The 23268-nt window shown below is 44.3% G+C and overlaps 1 protein-coding gene across 1 annotated transcript in view; it reads right to left on the bottom strand.

Annotated features, from left to right (window-relative positions):
* Positions 1-1291: 1291 nt before the first annotated feature.
* Positions 1292-23268, bottom strand: part of LOC122564642 (uncharacterized) — a 609322-nt gene continuing 587345 nt past the window's right edge. The window contains exons 20-23 of the mRNA XM_087998559.1: positions 16265-16422; positions 10566-11688; positions 2961-3158; positions 1292-1545 (exon numbers count right to left, since the gene is read on the bottom strand). Coding sequence (XP_087854685.1) covers positions 1336-1545; positions 2961-3158; positions 10566-11688; positions 16265-16422 — 1689 coding nt within the window. The 3' untranslated portion in view covers positions 1292-1335. The remainder of the gene's footprint in view (positions 1546-2960; positions 3159-10565; positions 11689-16264; positions 16423-23268) is intronic.

Here is a 23268-nt window from a genome sequence, read left to right as displayed (position 1 = left end):
CACATACACTCTCCCCCACACACACACACATACTCCCCCAACACACACATACTCCCCCCACACACACACATTCCTTCCCCCCTCACACACACACATACTCCCCCCACACACATACACTCTCCCCCACACACACACACTCCTTCCCCCCTCACACACACACATACTCCACCCACACACTCTCCCCCACACACACGCTAGCCCCCAACACACACATACTCCACCCACACACACACACTCTCCCCCCCACACACACACACACACACACACGCTAGCCCCCAAAACACACATACTCCACCCACACACACACACACACACACACACACACGCTAGCCCCCAAAACACACATACTCCACCCACACACACACACACTCTCCCCCCCCCACACACACACACACACGCTAGCCCCCAAAACACACATACTCCACCCACACACACACTCTCCCCCACACACACACACGCTAGCCCCCAACACACACATACTCCACCCACAACCACACACACTCTCCCCCACACACACATGCTAGCCCCCAACACACACATACTCCCCCAACACACACATACTCCCCCACACACACACACTTCTTCCCCCCTCACACACACACACGCTAGCCCCAACACACACATACTCCCCCCAAACACACACACTCCTTCCCCCCTCACACACACTCCTTCCCCCCTCACACACACACACACACACACACACACACACACGCTAGCCCCCAACACACACATACTCCACCCACAACACACACACACAAACTCACCCCTACACACACCAACCCCCACACACACTACCCCGCCCCACACACAAACTCCACCACACACATACTCCCCCCACACACACATACTCCTTCCCTCCTCACACACACGCTAGCCCCCAACACACACATACTCCACCCACAACACACACTCCCCCCAAAACACACATACAAACTCCTCCCTACACACACCACCCCACCACACACACACTACCCCGCGCCCCACACACATACTCTCCCCCCACACACTCCCCTCCCCCACATACACATACTCCTCCCCCCCCACACACGCTAGCCCCCAACACACACATACTCCTCCCTACACACAGCACCCACCACACACACACACACACACACACACACATACTACCCCCCCACACACTCATACTACCCCCCCACACACACACTGCCCCACCACACACACACTACCACCCGCCCCCCCTCCACACACACACACAAACTCCTCCACACACACTCATACTACCCCCCCACACACACCGCCCCACCACACACACATACACACACTACCACTACCACCGCCACCCCCCTCCCCACACACACACATACAGATGCAGTGTCAAGGTAAAGGCTCAATGAAAGGTAGGAAAATGTCTTTGACTGCAGCTCGGTGCCGATGTCGGACGTTCTCCTCTTGCTCCTTGATGATCTCATGTGCAGACGGACGCAGCGCCACATTCTGTGATGTTGCTGTAGACATGTCAAACGGGATCTGGGCGGTACTAGGAGTCCTGGGCTCCTTCACCTTGACTTTCTTTGGACAGCAGTCCTGTTTAAACAGAGAAGTAGAGTCAGGGACTGGGCGAGGTGGGTGGTGGGCAGTGAATAATGTTCAGCTCACCCTGGGGTAAGTGAATAAATACAGGATTCTCTCTGATGGCAGTGTGTTAGAAAGCATCACAAAAGAGGCATCAGATTTCTGAGACACTAGAATAAATATTGGAGATGTGTTTCATCTGAAGCAACCAAGAACTGTAGTCTCTCAAAAATAAGCCCTGAAGGAGGGTTTAAACAGAGGCATCTTACAGTGATTCAGCTCATGAGGCTATTTGGCCCATCGTGCCTGTAATGGTGTTTTGAGGTAGCTGTGTAGTTAGATCTACCTCCTACTCTTTCCCCAGTAGGTAATTACTTCTCAGTGAATATTCCATTCAGAAAATTACTGGGAAGCTGCTCCCAGGTTTACAATCAGTCTGTCCCAAATCAAAAGAGATTGCATTTTTAAAAAAAATCATCTTTCCTCTAGACTCCTTCTATCAATTATTTTACATCTGAACTTTCCAGTTACTAACCCTCCTTATCTGTAGAAACTATTTCTCCTAATCTCTGATCAGATTGTCTCATCATTACGAACACCTCAATCAAATCTCTTTGGCTATGCCAGTGACAGTGACCCCCAGTAGCACTGACAGCCTCTCCCCCAAATGACAGGGAGATCCCCATTAACACTGACACACTCCAGCAATGACAGTGACACTATCCTCACATTGTCACCCTCCAGTGACAGTGATATCCTCTCTAACACTGACAGCTAACCCCAGTGACAGTGATATCCCCTCTAACACTGACAGCCCATCCCAGTGACAGTGATATCCTAACACTGACAGCCCACCCCAGTGACAGTGATACACCCTCTAACACGGACAGCACATCCCAGTGGCAGTAATATCCTCTCTAACACTGACAGTGCAACTGCAGTGATATCCCCTCTAACACTGATAGCCCAGCGATATTCCTATTCACAGTGACCCTTCTATTTTTAGTGATGTCCAATTTAACAGTTATCCCTTATGGCAGTGATGATCCCTCTAATGCTGGTGCCCTAGTAATAACCTAATTAACATGATGGTGATGATGTCCCCATTAACATGAACACTGCACCTCCAATGACAGTGATACCCATATTAGCAAAGACTCTGCATGGTGGTGATGACCAATTAACAGTAATTCTTTACTGGCAGTGACATGCACATCAACATTGCACCATCAGTGGTATTGATATCCCCATGAACAGAGTATCTCCAGTGTCAGTGACATCTTGTGGAGCTGTGCCAGCTTTTAAAGGTCTGTTAGAAATGGGGCTGTCACTTTAATTGGTGATGTCACTGTAACAGTGCGTACATTCCCAGCCTCTGACAGAGCATGGGTGGAGGGAATATCATCCTTATTTCTTCTGCTTTGTACCTTTACTTGTCTCTTGATTCCTTGCTTCTCTGGTTTATTTTCCAGCTCTGTCAGAGCTTTCTTGTGCCACATCCTCACACGGTGCACTTGAGCTTGCTGCTGAGAATGTAGGGAGTCCAATCGGTTTACCAGGTCATGCTTAACCCGCACCTCCTCTGAGGTCGGCTTGACAGTGAGCCATGGAGCCTGCATCATGATCTGACAGACAGAGACAAAGAAGAGATTTCAGAAGGAATGCATTCATCCATCATGGTAGTACTGACAGAGACTGTTCCTGACACATCCTGGTTGTGAGGTTCAGAAGTCTACTTGGACTTCAGCAAAGCTTTTGGTAAGGTCCCACATGGGTGACTGATAGCAAAATAACAGCCTATGGGATCCAGGGAAATTTGCCCAATTAGATCTAAAATTGGGTGAGTGGCAGGAAGCAGAGGATGATGGTTGAGAAGGTGTTTCTGTGACTAGAAACCTATGTTCACTGGGATTTCACAGGGATCGATGTTGGGGCCCTTCCCATTTGTGGTATATATAAATGATTTAGACTTGAATGTAGGAAGGCTGATCAGTAAACTTGCGAATGATACAAAAATTGGTTGGGTGTAAATAGCTAAGAGGATAGCCTTAAATCAGAGTAGGATATACTGTAATGGGCTGGTCAGTGTTAAATGGAATTCAGTCTGAATAAATATGAGGTGATGCACTTGGCCAGGATAAATAAAGCAAGGGAATACATGATGAATGGTTGGAGCCTGGAAGCACAGAGGATCAGAGGGACCTTGGTAGATATGTCTACCAGCCTCTTAAAGTGGTTAAGCAGCCATTTGAGATACTTGCCTATATTGGCTGAGACATACAATTGAAGAGAGGTTTGTTCTGCTGGAACAGTATAAAATGCTGGCTTGGCCACATCTGGAGTACTGTGTGCAGCTCTGGAATCCACATTATAACAAGGAGGTGACAGCACTGGAGAGAGTGTGGAGGAGATTGACCAGCATGTTGCCTGCGCTGGAGCATTTCACTTATAAAGAGAGATTGGACAGACTGGGGTTGTTTCCCTCAGAGCAGACAGGGTTGAGCAGAAATGACTGAGATGTACAAAATGATAGAACATAGAACAGTACAGCACAGAACAGGCCCTTCAGCCCATGATGTTGTGCCGACCACTGATCCTCATGTATGCACCCTCAAAGTTCTGTGACCATATGCATGTCCAGTAGTCTCTTAAATGTCCCCAATGACCTTGCTTCCACAACTGCTGCTGGCAACGCATTCCATACTCTCACAACGCCTCTGACATCCCCTCTATACTTTCCTCCAACTAGCTTAAAACCATGACCCCTCGTGTTAGTCATTTCTGCCCTGGGAAATAGTCTCTGGCTATCGACTCTATCTATGCCTCTCATTATCTTGTATACCTTGTATGTGTGAGGGGCATGGAAGGGACAGACAGGGAGAAACATTTCCTCTTGATGGAGGGATCGATGGTCAGGAAGCACAAATTTCAGGCAGAGGTTTACAGGAGATTCTAGAATCATAAAATCCCTACAGTGTGGGAGCAGGCCATTCAGCCCGTCAAGTCCACACCAACCCTCTGAAGAGCTTCACACCCACACTCACCCCCCCCTACCCTATCCCTGTAACCCTGCATTTTCCATGGCTAATCCACCTAACCTACACATCCCTGGACACAATGGGCAATTTAGCAGGGCCAGTCCAACTAACTAACACATCTTTGAGATATTAGGAAAAACGTTTACATCCAGAGGGTAGTGGGAACCTGGAACTCGCTGCCAAGTTTTCGGAGGGCTGTTCTTTTGTCAAGCATCTGACTTCGCCTTGTGATTTCAAATAAACATGGTGGACTATAATCTGGTGTCATGTGACTTCTGACAAGGCATGCAATGCTTTGTGCATAGTACTGGAAGATGGATTAGAATAGTTAAGTGCTGGTCTTTGACCGGTGAGGACTCAATGGGTTGAAGGGCCTTTTTCTGTGCTGTAGACCTCTATGGCTCCATGAGTCTAAGTGCTGGTGAGTGTGTTTTGTATTCTTAGTGTAGTATTGAGGGGTGAGATTGAGGCAGCCTAGTTATTATGTAACTGAAAGTCACCCAATGCCATGTTACGCTAAATGAAACCACAAGAGGCCCAGAAGTAGATTTCTCACCTCTCAATGTGAAGGTTCTGAGTTCAAGTTCCACTCCATGGTTTCATTGCAAGAAATCTAGGCAGTCACTTCATGCAGTATTGAGGGTGTGCACTGCTCTGTTACAGTGTTAAATGAGATATTAAACTGAGGTTCTATCTGTCATCTCAGGCAGCTGCCAAAAAAATCCCAAGACACCATTTTGACAACATCAACAGAGTCATTCCTGGTGCTTTGACATAACTTCATCCCCAAAATCAGAGAAGAGTATTGTTGCATTACTGATTGTGGGATCTTGCTGTACATTGGCCAGCACATCTTTCAGTTTAACATTACAACAGGGTCAGCACTAGCTTCCAAAAAAAGTCCTAATTGACTACAAGGAAATTTGAGATGCCAGTGGGTCATGAAAGGTGTTCTAAAGTTATGAAACTCTTTTTCTTGATACTAATGAAGCTAACAACAGCTTGAAACTATAACATGCTTGTAGTTAAACAACAAAGAACAAAGAAAATTTACAGCCCAGGAACAGGCCCTTCGGCTCTCTAAGCCTGAGCTGATCCAAGTCCACTGTCTAAACCTATCAGCAAATTCCTAAGCATCTGTATCCCTCTACTCCCCACTTACTCATGCATCTGTCCAGACGCATCTTAAATGAATCTACCGTGCCTGCCTCTACCACCTCTGCTGGCAACGCGTTCCAAACACCCACCACCTTCTGTGTAAAGTACTTGCTGTGTATATCCCCCTTAAACTTTTCACCTCTCACCTTGAATGCATGACCTCTCATTATTGCATCCTTCACCCTGGGAAAAAAGCTTATCTCTATCCACCCTGTCTATACCCTTCATGATTTTGTAGACCTCTATCAGGTCCCCCCCCCCCAATCTCCTTTTCTCTAATGAAAACAATCCTAACCTACTCAACCTCTCTTCATAGCTAGCATCTTCCATACCAGGTAACATCCTCGTAAACCTTCTCTGCACCCTCTCCAAAGCGTCCACATTCTTTTGGTAATGTGGCGATCAGAACTGTACACAGTATTCTAAATGCGGCTGAACCAATGTCTTGTATAGTTTTAACAAGACCTGCCAGCTCTTATACTCAACACCCTGTCTGATGAAGGCAAGCATATCATATGCCTTCTTGACCACTCTATCCACCTATGCAGCAACTTTCAGGGTACAATGGACCTGAACTCCCAGATCTCTCTGCTCATCAACTTTTCCCAAGGCTCTTCTGGTTACAGTATAGTTGGTTCTAGAATTTGACTTCCCAAAATGCATCACCTCACAATTGCCTGGATAGAACTCTATCTGCCACTTCTCTGCCCAACTCTCCAGGTTATATTCTTCTGTATTATTTGACAATACCCCATGCTTTCTGCTACTCCACCATCTTAGCGTCATTTGCAAACTTACTGATCAGATCAACAATGCCCTCTTCCAGATCATTTATATATATTATAAACAACAGTGGCTCCAGCACTGATCTCTATGGGACACCACTGGACACCTTTCTCCATTTTTGAGAAAGTGCCCTTCAACTATCACACTCCTGTTGCTCAATCAGTTCTTTATCCACCTAGCTAGAACACCCTGCACACCATGTGACTTCACTTTCTCCATTAGTTTACCATGGGGAACCTTACCAAAAGTCTTACTAAAGTTCATGTATATGACATCTATAGCCCTTCCTTCATCTATCAACTTGGTCACTTCCTCAAAAAACTGTATTAAGTTGGTAAGGCACGATCTCCCCCACACAAAACTATGTTGCCTATCACAGATAAGCTCATTCTTTTCCAAATATAAATAGATTTTATTCCTCAGTACTCTCTCCAGCTGACATTAGGCTCACTGGTCTGCAGTTACCCAGAATATCCCTACTATCCTTCTTGTACAGGGGGACAACATGAGCAAACCTCCAGTCCTCTGGCACCTCACCTGTGTTTAAGGATGCTACAAAGATATCTGTCAGGGCCGCAACTATTTCCTCTCTTGACTCCCTCATCAATCTGGGATAGATCCCATCCAGCCCTGGGGATTTGTCTACCTTAATATCCTTTAGTCTACCCAACACATATTCTCTCCTTATGTCAATGTGATCCAGAGTAAACAAACTTCTATCTCTAATTTCAATATTCATCACCTCCCGTTCCTCAGTGAACACTGATGCAAAGAAATCATTGAAAATCTCACCCATTTTCTCAGGTTTGACACACAGCCTTCCTTTCTTACCCTTTAGTGGACAAAACCTTTCTCTGGTTACCCTCTTGCTTCTTACATATGAATAAAAGGCCTTGGGGTCTCCTTAATTCTGCTCGCTAAAGTTATTTCATGACCCCTTTTAGCCTGCTTGATTCCTCATTTAGTTGCACGATCTCTCCTGTCATCCACGGTTCACGAATCTTGCCTTTCCTATCTCTTGTTTTCAAAGGGACATGCCTATCCTCCACTATCTTCAAATTATCTTTGAAAGCCTCCCACATATCAAATGTGGACTTTCCTTCAAATAGCTGTGTCCCTGGATTTGACTGGAATGCCTGGTCCTTTGTTTTCTAACCTTAGTTATGAGTCTCACAAATTCAAAATCCAAAAGAACTCCCATTTGTCTACTCTTTCAGTGACTTCTTCAAAGAATTCAAAAAGGTCAATCAAGTATGATCCTCCTTTTCAATTTGTGTTGAGAACCGTTTATTATCATTTTGTTTATTTGATGTTAACCTTTTACATTTTTTAAGTGAAGACTCATTATTTTTCTTACCATCAACATGAAACAAACTGGCAAATTACTTGTTCCTTAACGTGTTCTATCTCCTGTTTTAAATATAGGAATAAAATTAACTGTTCACTAATCTCTGACATAATTCCCTTTTCAATATGTTGGTATCTTTGTTATCTCATCCTGGCAAGAGTTCAAGAAGGCAGCTCCCCACTACCTTCTCAAGGTCAACTAGGATGGGCAATAAATGCTGGCCATTCAGCAATGTCCATGTCCTGTGAGCGACTAAAAGAAATTGGCTATCTTCCATTGACACAAGATGATTTATTCAACTTCGACTAGGTTAGCAATCCTCTCCCCTAAAAATTCTCACTCCACCCAGCCCTACCATCTACTGCCTTGAATTTTGTTATCACTTTTTTAAAAAAAATGGCATGCTCACCGTGTTCTTGATAAATAAGCAGGCAAAGTAATTATTTGTTTTTCTGACATTTTGCTGTCATTAACTGTGAGTTTATTGTTTGCAATCTTTAATGGAGCCCATTCAATTCCTATCTTATTTCCTTGCGTTAATTATGTGTCTGTAAAATATTATTTCTTTTCATAATCTTAGATAATTTAATTTCAAAGTTCCTCTTGATTTTTCTACTTTTTAAGTTTAATTCCTAATTTTTTGTCATCTTCACTGAATATCATTAATGTATATTTTTCCTTTTGATAGTTATGTCCCTTTCTGTTTATTCATCCATGGATGTATCCATCCATGAAATATCATAATGAACTGTTTTATTTTTGTCTTATGGACCACAGAGTCATAGGGTCAGACAGCACAATGATAGACCTTCAGTCCAACTTGTAGACGCTGACCAAGGTTCCCAAATTAAACTAGTCCCACTTGCCTGCATTTGGCCCATATCCTTATAAACCTTTCCTATTCACGTACCTGCCCAAATGTCTTTTAAATGTTGCAACTGTACCTCCATCTACCACTGCCTCTGGCATTTCATTCCACATACAAACCACCCTCTGTGTGAAAAACTTGGCCCTCAGGTCTCTTTTAAATCTTTCCCTTCTCACCTTTAAGATATGCCCTCTAGTTTTGAACTCCCCTATTCTTGCGAAAGGACCTTTGCTATTCATCTTATCTATGCCCATGGAACATATTTATCCCAAACTGTTGATCACATTTCCTGCCGCTGTTCAATAGCTCTTGCCCCATCTTCTCTTGTTCCAATTTGATCCTCTTGAAAAGTGTGACTTATTCTAATTTTTACTTTTATTTGTTTTATTTGTATCTATTCTCAATCATTATCTTAAACATTATTAACTTGGATATTGTGTCAGTAATGAGAGTTAAACAGTCAATGTTCATGATTACTACACTTCTGAGACTGACAGAGCTTAATAGGAAATCCAGAAGATGCTGTTAATGATTCTATACTGAAACCACGAACTGCTATCAGTTAACAATACCTGGAATGAGAAGACTTTTGTCTTTTTACATTATTTGTCATGCTATAAAATACCTTTGAAAAAGTTACACTTTGGTAAAGAGATGTAACTGAGTAGGTTCATAATTAGTACTGAGCAGCCTCATTGACCAATGAAACTAATCTTATGTTTGTGGAACATCAAATTTCTCAATTATAATGAAAAAATCCATGTTTTTACAAATAAAAGCCAGATGCTGAAAATCTTAAAAAAGAAAATGCTGCATGAACTCAGCAAATCTGGAAGCATCTGTGCAGAGAGAGAGACTTAATGTTTTGAATCCAATAACATTCTGAAGCAGCATAATAAAATTTAGTTCAAGGTAAAGGCTCATATGTAGACTTTACTTCCTGGTTTGCTGTGCATGAGAATGCCTCAACTCGATTGGCTCCTTACCCTATTTGACAGCATCACTATTGATGGATGCCTGGAGACTCCCTTCACATGGTGGCTGATTCAAATGAATATGGGGAATTGTCAGTGCATGTCATCGGAATCACTCGACTTTTATAAGCAGCTTCCTTTGAGATCATCAATAAGCAAATTTCCATCACCACTGACATCAAAACCCAGATTATTATGATGGGATTGCTATTGTCTCATTGCTAAACTACACTCCTCTATGTGTTGTGGCCATCTCCCTATATTATGAGATCCAGCAGTGATTCATTTCTTGATGGGCTTCATACATAGAAATGTATAAAAGCATGAGGAGCATGGATAGGGTGAATAGTCAAGGTCTTTTTCCCAGGGTGGAGTGAGTCCAAAACCTGATGGCATAGGTTTAAGGTGAGAGGGGAAAGATTTAAAAAGGACTTTAGGGATAACTTTTTCACTCAGAGGGTGGTGCGTGTATGGAATGAGCTGCCAGAGGAAAAGGTGGAGGCTGGTACAATTACAACATTCAAAAAGCATTTGGATGGGTAAATGAATAGGAAGAGTTTAGAGGGATATGGGCCAGGTGCTGGCAAATGGAACTAGGTCAGTTTGGGATGTTTTGTCAGTGTGGATAAGTTGGACCCAAGGGTCTGTTTCTGTGTGGTATGACTATGGTTCTATATTGGATAAGAAAGGAGTTGTGGAGACAATGTAAAACTCAGTTCCCTTTTTCTCTTCTTGTCAGTTTGTAGTGATAATAATTTTGAGTCCTGTGATTATTATTCTATGTTTATGGCTACAGATCCAGCTGTAATTAGAAAATGGATCCTGCCTCGTATTTATATCCTCAGCAAGTTGGTCTTTACCTGGTGTCTCAGCACCAACAATGGCTTCAGAGTGTTTAGATAGACTTTTGACTTTTCATGTGGATATGTGGCGCCCTTTGCAGTTTGCTGAGTTTCCTGATCAGATTGTTTATTACTCAGGTCTAAGGCTTCCTGCAAACCATGTTTGGTTCTCTTATTTCTTGTTGCTGTAGTTTCAGGATGCCTCTGTCTGTTTTTCTTGCTTTTTGCTGATGTGGCCTTCTGAGAGCTGTCTCTGGTTTTCTTGTCTCTCCCAGTATCTATTGAACTTTCCTGAGAGTCTTCTCTGGTTTTCTTGTCTCTCCCAGTATCTATTGAACTTTCCTGAGAGTCTTCTCTGATTTTCTTGTCTCTCCCAGTATCTATTGAACTTTCCTGAGAGTCTTCTCTGGTTTTCTTGTCCCTCCTGGTATCTATTGAACTTTCCAGGGAGCCCTGTCTGGTTTTCTTATCTCTGCTGGTATGTATTAAATTTTCCTGAGAGATCTGTTTAGTTTTCTTGTCTCTCCTGGTATCTGTTGAACTTTCCTGAGAGATACATTTGGTTTTCTTGTCTCTTCTGGTAGTTAGTAAACTTTGCTGAGAGGCCTGTCTGGTTTTCTTATCTCTCCCGGTATGTACTGAACCTTCCTGATGACTCTCTCTGGATTGTTTCTCTCTCTGTGTCACTGTTTCCTGTTGACTCTCTCTGGATTGTTTCTGTTTCAGTGTCACTGTTTCCTGTTGACTCTCTCTGGATTGTTTCTCTCTCTGTGTCACTGCTTCCTGATGAACCTCTCTGGATTGTTTCTGTTTCAGTGTCACTGTTTCCTGTTGACTCTCTCTGGATTGTTTCTGTTTCGGTGTCACTGTTTCCTGTTGACTCTCTCTGGATTGTTTCTGTTTCAGTGTCACTGTTTCCTGTTGACTCTCTCTGGATTGTTTCTGTTTCGGTGTCACTGTTTCCAGTTGGCCCTCTCTGGATTGTTTCTCTCTCTGTGCGACTGCTTCCTGATGAACCTCTCTGGATTGCTGTTCTCTCAAACTCTCTGAGGAGTGTTGCTGAGGGTCTGGTTTGGACAGACTCTGTAATGGCTGTGGACGTAGAGCTAAGAAGAGGTTGAGACTCCCTAGCAGCAGTGACCTGTGGAATAGATCAAATACCATTGTTAAACTTGATAACTGAACATAAACCAAATGTTCCCCGCTGTCTTTCAGCTGGGAACTGCTTTAGTGCTGTGTTTGGGCCTGGTCAGCTTCATTTCATGACAATCAGCAAATACTGCTCATGTCAATGAAGGGACAATAATAAAATCACATCAGCAGCATGAGTGGCTGTACATGGTTGAACCCGTCTGGAGTGTTTTGAGACCCCAGCTGGGAACTTCATTCTCCACTGGGCATTGCTCATCAGGAAGGAGATATTGGTCTTGGAGAGGATGCAGTATGTGCAGATTCACAGAACAAGAGCAGGACTCAATCTATGTGGTCAGCTTGCACAGCCTAGGTTTGACCTAACCTTGAGTATAGAAGATTAAAGAGTAAGCCAACATACTGAAGAATCTTGTAGGCTATGTGGAGAGAACCCATTTTCTGGGAGGTCACAACATCCTAAACTTGGAGCTAGCCTGCTCAGGGGTGATGTCAGGAAGCATTTCTTCACTCCGAAGGTAGAAATCTGGAACTCTGTTCCCCAAAAAGATGTGGAGTCTGAGTGATCTTTGAAAATTTCAAAACTGAGGTTAATAGACATTTAGTTTTTGTTAGGCAAGAGTATTAAGGGTGATGCAACTAAGGAAGGTAGATACAGATTTGCCAAGATGAGAAATCAACTCAAGCGATGCATGGCTTACCGCTGATCCTATTCTCTCATCTCTGGTCTGTTACACCACTGCTCATTTCCGGGCACACTTTGTGAGTTATACCATTGGGAATATGACCTGAAGCCTGACATACCAGCTGCACTTTAACGGACAAAGGAATGAGGATGTCTGGTCATTAGTGGGCACTGCAATCCTGGCTATTTTCCATGTGCTCATTCACCAGTGATGACTCGATTGCAATGAAGGTCATGAACATGGTCTGATGGCTTTGTAACAAGAATAGGCCAATCAACACCTCAAACCTGACCAACCAAAGTAAATCAAAGCTGATTACCACTCATACCTCCATTGACCTACCTTATTTACCTAGACCTCACTTAACCCTCATGAAAATCTCGGGCTTGCATTCAATACTACAGCCAGAACCTATTTGGGGATGGGGCACAGTTCCAGATTTCCATTACCATTTATGTGAAGATGTCTTTTAGATATTACTCCAAAAAACCCAGCTTTATTTCTAAGCTTATTCCCCTTATTCTGAACTCCCCGACCAGGGGGCATAAGTTGTCTCTATCTACCCTGTCAAGGCTTTTTCGGCTTTCTAAACACTTCAATGCCCTACCTGCTAATGTAGTCGACTCAGACACATTAGCGAGATTTAAACAATCCTTAGATAAGCACACGGATGATTTTGGGATAGTGTAGGGGGACGAGCTGAGAATAGTTCACAGGTCGGCGCAACATCGAGGGCTGAAGGGCCTGTACTGCGCTGTAGTGTTCCATGTTCTGGATGGGCTCTGAATCTCAAAGGAATATAAACCTATGCAATCCGTCCTCATTGTTTAACCCTAGGCCCATTCTGATGAGTTTGTACTGCAGATTCGATTCTATTTATTTCCACTATCTTTAGGGCATACCACAGCTAACTGTGACTTTCCCATTATAGCTGCAGCCATGATTCAGTGCTGAGTGGGAATTAATCCTGTGGCCTTGGCGACCTACATCAGTCACCACTATAACTTGGTTCTCACCAAGGCTGTTATTGGATTCATGCTGGATTGTTGTACTTTGTGGAGATTGCAGTTCGAAAGGTTCAAGGCCAGTCTTAATGGGAGGCACCCTGATATAATAAGTCCTGCCAAAGTTCATGAGTCAAAGGCCAAAACCAAACAGGACCAGTGAAAATTTGTCTCCAGTTATAGTGAAAATAAAGGGATTTAATGCTTGAATCTTCAAGGTTTAGAGCTCTGCTCTGGGCTGGGAACCTCCTGACACTGGGGTGGGAGTGGGAGTGACACATATACCTGGCGATGTCAACTATCCCTGTGTGGGTCCTAAGTCCATGTCATGGTGCACAAAAGCTGACTGCGGGAGTGCTCCCCATTCCCCTTCGACTTCATGGCCTTTCTGGGGTGGCTGAAGTCACCATTCAACCTGGCCTGCACTGGCAAGAGGCAGTTAAAGCCAATGTTTTGGTATAATTGGATTCTAGCAGACTGGTACAGATTGCTGGTGCTGCATGACCATCTGTCTTAGTGCAGCTGAGTATAAATCAAAGACCTCATGACCCCATGATAATCTCAGTGCTCTATTCATTCATCACGTCCTCCCCTCCTATTATGTTATAGATTATTCTGAAAGTAAGGAAGTGAATTCACAGCCTCTTGCAAACCCCTGATGTTGCTTTTTCATGAGAGCCAGTAGCAGAGAGTCAAGGGTAACCTGAGAGGGTTTCCCTATCCATTCCTAACTGATGAAATGGATGACAGCACTGGCCGATAATGTGAGGAGTGAGACAAAGGTACCTCTGCTCTGCATTTTCACTGACTACCCACCCAAAGCATGAACAAAAAGCATCAATCTCCTGACTGGGGACCTACAGTCCTTCAGTGTCAGGCTGGATTCTGTCTCGCCGGTGTGACAATGTAAAGTTCAGAACTTTAATAACTTCATGGATTGAAAGAATTAACAATAACTCTGACTGGAATAAACTGTTCATTGAGATGAAAGTGACAAGAAAACCTGTTTTAAGAGAATTAAAACCAATATGTGAATTAACCATCTCTGGGAAGAAGCAACATAAACAAGCTATTCCCTGGGAGAGAGGAGATAACAACGTCTTTTTTTTTGGATTAGTGGTGCTGGAAGAGCACAGCAGTTCAGGCAGCATCTGAGGAGCAGCAAAATCGACGTTTCAGGTAAAAGCCCTTCATCAGGAATAGAGGCAGAGAGCCTGAAGCGTGGAGAGATAAACTAGAGGAGGGTGGGGGTGGGGAGAAAGTAGCATAGAGTACAATAGGTGAGTGGGGGAGGGGATAAAGGTGATAGGTCGGGGAGGAGGGTGGAGTGGATAGGTGGGAAAGGAGATAGGCAGGTAGGACAAGTCATGGGGACAGTGCTGAGCTGGAAGTTTGATTAGATTACTTACAGTGTGGAAACAGGCCCTTTGGCTCAACAAGTCCACACCGCCCCTCCGAAGCGCAACCCACCCATACCCCTGCATTTACCCCTTACCTAACACTAACATGGCCAATTTACCTGACCTGCACATCCTTAGACTCTGGGAGGAAACCGGAGCACCCAGAGGAAACCCACGCCGACACGGGGAGAACGTGCAAACTTCACACAGTCAGTCGCCTGAGACGGGAACTAGGGTGAGGTGGGGGAAGGGGAAATGAGGAAACTGTTGAAGTCCACATTGATGCCCTGGGGTTGAAGTGTTCCGAGGCGGAAGATGAGGCGTTCTTCCTCCAGGCGTCTGGTGGTGAGGGAGCGGCGGTGAAGGAGGCCCAGGACCTCCATGTCCTCGGCAGAGTGGGAGGGGGAGTTGAAATATTGGGCCACGGGGCGGTGTGGTTGATTGGTGCGGGTGTCTCGGAGATGTTCCCTAAAGCGCTCTGCTAGGAGGTGTCCAGTTTCCCCAATGTAGAGGAGACCGCATCGGGAGCAACGGATACAATAAATGATATTAGTGGATGTGCAGGTAAAACTTTGATGGATGTGGAAGGCTCCTTTAGGGCCTTGGATAGAGGTGAGGGAGGAGATGTGGGCGCAGGTTTTACAGTTCCTGTGGTGGCAGGGGAAGGTGCCAGGATGGGAGGGTAGGTCGTAGGGGGGCGTGGACCTGACCAGGTAGTCACGGAGGGAACGGTCTTTGCGGAAGGCGAAAAGGGGTGGGGAGGGAAATATATCCCTGGTGGTGGGATCTGTTTGGAGGTGGTGGAAATGTCAGTGCTCTTCCAGCACCACTAATCCAAAATCTGGTTTCCAGCATCTGCAGTCATTGTTTTTACCTAGTTGATGATAACAACTGCTTGACAAGCTGCAGCTTCATGACAAATAGGTAATTAAGTCTGTGAGCAGAACAAATGTTCTGAAGTAAAGGAGTTAATTGCAGGAAAAGCTATGTTTGAAACAGTCAGCCATCTCCAAATGTAACAAGGAACAGGGAGCTACCTCTGATAAGAAGGCAAACTACAAACTTGGGGGCCTTCAGAAGTATAGTCAATGTTGGAGACTAAAGACTCTATAGAATCATTAATAATGTCACATCATAAACTTGAAAGAGAGAAAAATTGTATAAGAATCCCACAGAAGAACAAGTCAGTAGCAGAACTTCGAAGATCAACACTACACAAGGATTGAAACCTGGATACTTCCAGACAGACACTGTTGGTTGAAATCCTGGCCAGATTCCATCATTAATTGGGTAATAGCCAAGTTGGGTTGTGAGGCTTAACTAACTTACTTACTTGAGGGATCTTATTTTGGTTACTTCAGGCAACAAGGATAAAATCATTGTTTCAGTATTTGTATGTCTGTCAGATATCTTAATAAGCAACCAAATTAAAGGTGACTTGTGGAGATTTACCCACAATACCAGAGAGAGGCACACACTTGTTGAGGTCCCTGGGGTTGTGGAGCAGATAGCGTCCAGCTTGCTCGTATCCAATAACCTGAAGGAAGTCTCGGAAATGGGGCTGGCTCCATAGGCTTGCCACCTCTTTCTCCAACAGTTTAGGGCACACTGTGGGTGGTGACCGGCACTTTTCCAGCTGGAATAGAACAAAGAGCACAAGGGTGACCACTGAGCATCAAACAGATTAAGTGGGACATCAGTAACCTGCTCTGAGTTGTCTCACTCTTTCAGTGAGAGGAATGAAGAGATCATTACACATTCCTGATGATGGGCTTATGCCCGAATCGTCAACTCTCCCGCTCCTCAGATGCTGCCTGACCTTCTGTGCTTCTCCAGTGCACACTTTTCGACTACGAAGATCATGACCTCTACGAGATTGCTTGTTGAGCAAATATCAGAGAAGCAGATGAGCCATTCCACACTCTGCCTTGTACTTCTGAATCATAGCAACCCAGCACTGAGGGTGGACTCCTAACCTGTTCCCTGAGGTCAGACCTGGGTATCTGGATTAATAGCTGAGTGATAATACTGGTTCTGGATCAGTGGTGCTTGAAGAGCACAACAATTCAGGCAGCATCCGACGAGCAGCAAAATTGACGTTTCGGGCAAAAGCCCTTCATCAGGAATAAAGGCAGAGAGCCTGAAGCGTGGAGAGATAAGCTAGAGGAGGGTGGGGGTGGGGAGAAAGAGTGATAATACAGGTTGTTCTGCTATAACGCAGTTGTGTTCCTCTGCAAACTCCTGCTGTAAAAAAAATCACACTATGGAAAACTGCTATAGAAACTCGCCCTGTAGAAGATCACTGGTAGGAAATTGCTTTACCTGTTTCAGTAGAAAGTTTGCATTATCCAAACAACATCCACAATTCGTCAATCGCATTATGGCCAATTCGCGCTGACAAAAAGTGTGTTAAAGCAGAACGTCCTGCACTCCAGCAGCACAATTTGGCTATAATGTTGCTGAAGAATTAGGGAAGAGTATTTTTGAAATTATTACTGCCGTTTGCAATAGTGCGGTTCCAGTGGGGATCGGTTTACACGCTTCATTCTGCACATGCACTGGAGACTGTGCCTTTCTGTGCCGGTCTTTGTGCTGGGTCCTGAGCAGCTTTTCTGTGTGAGGTACTGTTCAGACAGCAGCTTCCTTACATTTTGTAAATGTACTGTGCTACATTAACTTTTGTTTCACTAACAAACATGATTTCAACCTTCACTCAGGCTGTGCTTTACTGTGCATTAGACTTGTGGGAGATTTTGGAGTGACTGTGAATGATATTTTTTGCTACTCTGCCCCTAACCCCACTTTTCCCAAAGGCCCCATTATTTCTACTAAGCAATTTTCTATTAAGCTAAGTATCATTGGAACACAATTACAACGTTATAGGAGAGCTAACTGTACCACTAGACTATTGCCTCCATATATATGAAGCAATGTTCACACCTCCTGCTCACAAATCTCACCTCCTGGTAGCATCACCTCTGTCATTATTTGTTATGACTACTGTTTATCTCTTATCTAGAACTGGGGTTGCCATTTAAAAACAAGAAGTCAGTTACTGAAAACTGAGATAAGGAATGATTTGGAGATGCCGGTGTTGGACTGGGGTGTACAAAGTTAAAAATCACACAACACCAGGTTATAGTCCAACAGGTTTAATTGGAAGCACTAGCTTTCAGAGCGATTAAACCTGTTGGACTATAAACTGGTGTTGTGTGATTTTTAACTGAGATAAGGAAAATCTTTTTCTATCACAGAGGATCATGAATCTTGGAACTCACTCTCTTGTTAGGTTGGGGAAGGAAGGGTCCTTGAATCTATTTAAGGCAAAGGTAGATAAATTGTTGATAAGCAAAGGGGGAAATGAAGGGTTATTGGGCGTAGGGAGGGAATGTAATCTGATAGCCATGATCATATTGAATGGAGGATAGGCCTGAGGGGCAGAGTGGCCTACTCCTGCTACTATTTCATAGCGTGTGTGCAAATTGCTATGTCAACATGTCCAATTTAAAATTTTCCCATCACAACTCCCACGATGTAGCTTAAAGATCTGATAACCAAATCGTGCTGTGGATTGAAAATCACAAAAATAATCTGTCCCCAGGTATAGCAAAAAAGAGATTTAATGCTTGAATCTTCAAGGTTAAGGACTCTATTCTGGGCTGGGCTGGGCCATTTGACCTACAGTCTCAGGCACCAAACATCTGATCCCATCCCCCCGCACAACCCCTTAAGTATCCAACTCCCATCCCAACATCCAATCTCCATCACCCCACCCCAATGACAATCCACCAACACCTGACTCACCCCCTCTGGACCTGGCCATCCTGCATCAATACTCATCCATCACTGCATCACTTAGTCACCCCACCCTCAATACCCAACTAAACAGCCCTGAACCCATCCCAGAGGGAGAGCAGACTGAGTCACCCAGAGCTCTGACAATAGACCACAACCCCCTCCTAGAATAATTCTCCATGACACCTGACCCATCCACCCTCTCAATTGCCAACCACCCTACCTCCTTACCCACCTACCATCCTCCCCATTACACACCTGCCTCCCTACCCCTTTACTCAACTACCACCCTACACTCCTCACCCACCTACAACTCCGCACCCTTGCCCACCTCCCAACCTACCTCTATACCCACCTGTCACTCATCCCTGTCATCCAATCAGTTCTATCAAGCCTCACCAAATAGGAAGCACAGGCCCATCAGCACCTTCACAGGCCATATCAGCTATGTCAGCAATTGCCACATCACAAGAGGGAACTTAAAAAAAAATGGCACCCGTGAGACATTTTGTCTCCTGAAACCAAAACAGAAATTACTGGAGAAACCCAGCAGGTGTGCCAGCATCTGTGGAGAGAAAGCAGAGTTAATGTTTCATGTCCAATGACCCTTCTTCAGTTCTGATTCAGATTTCCAGCATCTGTAGTTCTTAGTTTTACTTCTTCCCAGACATGTCCCCTTTTTCTCAGTGTATTAGGGCTCAGCATTGGAGCAGCTGGATGTAAATCTGTTTCCAGGGCACCAGACCTCAGCAGTAGTTACACTTCTGCCCTGATGCATGGTACTTTTAGGAATAAGTCTGCTCTAGGGATCATGTCTGGGAAAAGGGTAAGTTTGAAACATGTGGGTTCAGGCTCCTGCTGGTGAACGCTCTTGGGGCCCACAGGAACACCATAGCAAATAACCAAAGCTTCAAGAGTCTGTGAGAATCTGTGGTAACACACAAGACTCCAAGTCAAAATTAACTAGCCACGTGCTCTTCATAATTAACGAGCAACTTATATCTTCACTCAGGAACCTCAGGCCCTGGAGTAAAGGATTCCAAGAGCTCCATATTCAACAGACATAAATGTAATCAGTTCTACAAGATAGTTAACCTATCCAACCTAATATTTTGAACATGTAGCTTCTGATTCATTCCATTTGTACGCAATACAAAGACTTCTAATTTTATACCCATAGCTCTCTCAAGTAACTTATTGAACTTGAGTGTGCCTTTTGGAATTGTCTTCCTCAGAGAGCAATGGAGGCTGGGTCACTGAATATAATCAAGAATGAGTTAGACAGATTTTTGATGAGCAAGGGAGTCAAGTGTTCTGGGGGTGCAGATTGGAAACTGGGGTCACGGTCAGATTAGCCATGATCCTGTGAAGAGAGAAGGAGAAAGATTGGAGGGGGCCAGGTGCCAAATAGAGTCATACAGCACGGAAACAGACCCTTCGGTCCAACCTGTCCATGCCGGCCAGATATCCCAACCCAATCTAGTCCCACCTGCCAGCCCATATCCATCCAAACCCTTCCTATTCATATACCCATCCAAATGCCTCTTAAATGTTGTAATTGTACCAGCCTCCACCACATCCTCTGGCAGCTCATTCCATACACGTATCACCCTCTGCGTGAAAATGTTGCCCCTCAGGTCTCTTTTATATCTTTCCCCCTTCACCCTAAACCTATGCCCTCTAGTTCTGGACTCCCCGACCCCAGGGAAAAGACTTTGCCTGTTTATCCTATCCATGCCCCTCATAATTTTGTGAACCTCTATAAGGTCACCCCTCAGCCTACGACTTGCTGATAAACTGTGTTCTTGTATGTCCAAGAGTGATGAAGGATGGACAACAAATGCTGACCTTCCCAGTGAAAGAATAAGAAAATAATCTTCATCAGATCATAAATCTCACCTCCCCTCTAAGCTTCTTGATAGTCTAAAGTAAGGGATAACACCTCTTAGAATGTGTTGTCAGAGCTAAGGGCTGATCCACTCCTGCCTGATTTATACCCTGCTGAAGACAGGCTTCATTCCTTTGGGTATCAGGCTATTTTGACCTGTTCTGGAGCCATTGAAAACTGTGCTCAATCTGAATAACACACCCTCAAACCCTTCTCACCATCCATACTGTTGCTTCATTCCAATTGGACACCTGTGAAGAATGAAGAGTGATCCCATTGAGTGAACCTGCTTTATCCTTAACTCAATCCCCATCCCAACATTACAACTGTGGTTGCGTACACATGAATGCACATCTGCTGCCTGCGGTCCTAATGCACTAAGCTATCTAAGTCAGTCCAAATATCTCACCCTGTGCACAACACTGTCCCATCTAAGAGCTACATCGATGACATGTTCTGAGGGCTTAATTGCAACAACAACTAGCACTGCACATAGCCTTTAACATCAAAAACCATTCCACGGCTTTTCAAGGAGTGTAAGGTGAAGGAGATTGGGTATGGTAGGAGAGAATGAGAAAGATAATCACAAACAAAAACAGAAATTGCTGGAAAAATTCATTAGGTGTGGCAGCATCTGTGGAGAGAAAATAGAATTGATGTTTTGGGTCCAGTGACCCTTCTTCAGAAAGCCAATCACAACCTTGGTCAAAGAACTTACAATACAGGAGACTTTTCAAGGAAGAATGGGGAGGTAGTTCTTTGGTGGGAGAGGGGCTGAACTGTCCAGGGTCTTGTGGAGGGGTGGGGCTTGGCCATTTAATGTTGGAGTGGAAGAAGGGAGATGGATATAAGGTTAACACCAGGACATTGGCGAGGTAGTGAGGGAATGTACAGCCTGTTGTACTGCAGGGAGATGGCTAACTGTCTCCTCCAGAACCATTCATTCCTGGGTTCATAATTCTGCAGATGTTGAAAATCTGAAATATAATCAGAAACTTCTGGAAAACTCAGCTGTTCTAGCAGCATCTGTGGACAGAGAAACAGAGTTACCATTTCAGTTGATTTATCATCGACTGGAAACAACTATTCTTGGTTTAAGCAAATGTAGAGATGGGGAAAAAGAGGGCGCGAAAGTGACAAAAAAAAAGATCTGTGTTGGGATCAAAGTAAGGACTAACGAAATGATGGAAGAACTGAAAATGCAAACACAAACTGTTTCCTGGACTGAAAGTGAGAGAGATAAAGAGAAAGAGAAAGGAAGAAAAGTCGACAACAAAACAGGGTGCGAGATCCTATTGGGAACTTGGACCTGGTTTCTGTAAAATGTATAATACATCATAGAGTGAGCACTTATCTATATAATAGTGGCATGGGGCATTTGGTCACGTTCAGGTATTAAGAAAGATATCTTTCTGTTATTTATTTGCCCAATAAATAACATTTACTCTGTTGATTTTAGTTTGTCTGCTATACTAAAAGCCTTGGAACTTCAAATCATTTTCTGTGATTGTTTGAGTCACTGGGAATCCAGATATCATTTTAAAAATTACCAGTCTCTACAGGGACTTCATATCATATCAAATTTTAGATCAGCAGCCCATTGTATTTGGTTGGTAGCTGTTGGTGAAAAGTTTGCTTTGCTCATTTAAACCTGTTATTGATCAGTCTTTTGTTTCTTTAAATATGCCTTCTTTACTTACTTCATCATCAAACTGTTTCTCTTCAAGAAAATGTGCTTTCAACATTTTCTAATTTTAATCTAAATCAGAAAAATTGGCAGACAATACAATACTAGTGTAGCAGGCAGATTGTGAGAGGGATACAAGCAGTTTACAGAGAAATCTGGATAGGTTAAGGAAGTGGGCAAAAAGTTGGCAAATGATGTATCATCTGGGAAAATGCGAAGTTGTTAATTTTGCAAGGGATACCAAAACAACGGGGTGATATTTAAATGGAGGGAAAGTGTAGAAAACTGTTACACATAGGGACCTGGGGGTCCTTGTGCATGAAATATAGAAAGCTAGCACACAGGGGCAGCAGGTCATCAGGAAGGGGAATGGAATGTTGGCCCTTATTTCAAGGAGCTTAGAGTGTAAGAGTAGGGAAGTCTTACTGCAACTGTACACGGTGCTGGGGAGGCCACATCTGGAATACTGTGAGCAGTTTTGGTCCCCTTATTTAAGTAAAGACATTATTTCATTGGAGGTAGCTCAGGGAAGGATCACTGGGATGATCCCTGGTATAGATGGATTGACTTATGAGCAAAGACTAAACAAGTTGGAACTCTTGCCATTGTAGGCTACTCCTTTCGTTTGGAGGAAGTACCCTCCAGCAACCAACGAGTGCCCTTCCACTGACACCCTCCTTCGACCCACCCTCTGACGACCCCTTCTCCCACATGGGCCCCAGCTATGCCTGCCGCTTCGTAGGATATGTGGAACAGTCCATCTTCCGCAGCTACACTGGCACCACCCCCCACCTTTTCCTCCGCTACATCGATGACTGTATCGGCGCTGCCTCGTGCTCCCATGAGGAGGTTGAACATTTCATCCACTTCACCAACACCTTCACCCTGACCTCAAATTCCCTGGACAGTCTCAGATTCCTCCCTCCCCTTCCTAGACCTTTCTATTTCTATCTCGGGCGACCGAATCAACACGGACATTTACTATAAACCGACCGACTCCCACAGCTACCTAGACTACACCTCCTCCCACCCTGCGCCCTGTAAAAACGCCATCCCATATTCCCAATTCCTTCGTCTCTGCCGCATCTGCTCCCAGGAGGACCAGTTCCAAT

The sequence above is a fragment of the Chiloscyllium plagiosum genome, unplaced genomic scaffold (genome assembly GCF_037043375.1).
Source record: "Chiloscyllium plagiosum isolate Xiang-an unplaced genomic scaffold, Cpla_swu_hap1 HiC_scaffold_21, whole genome shotgun sequence".
Taxonomy (NCBI): domain Eukaryota; kingdom Metazoa; phylum Chordata; class Chondrichthyes; order Orectolobiformes; family Hemiscylliidae; genus Chiloscyllium; species Chiloscyllium plagiosum.
This window is presented reverse-complemented; position numbering and strand designations above follow the sequence as displayed.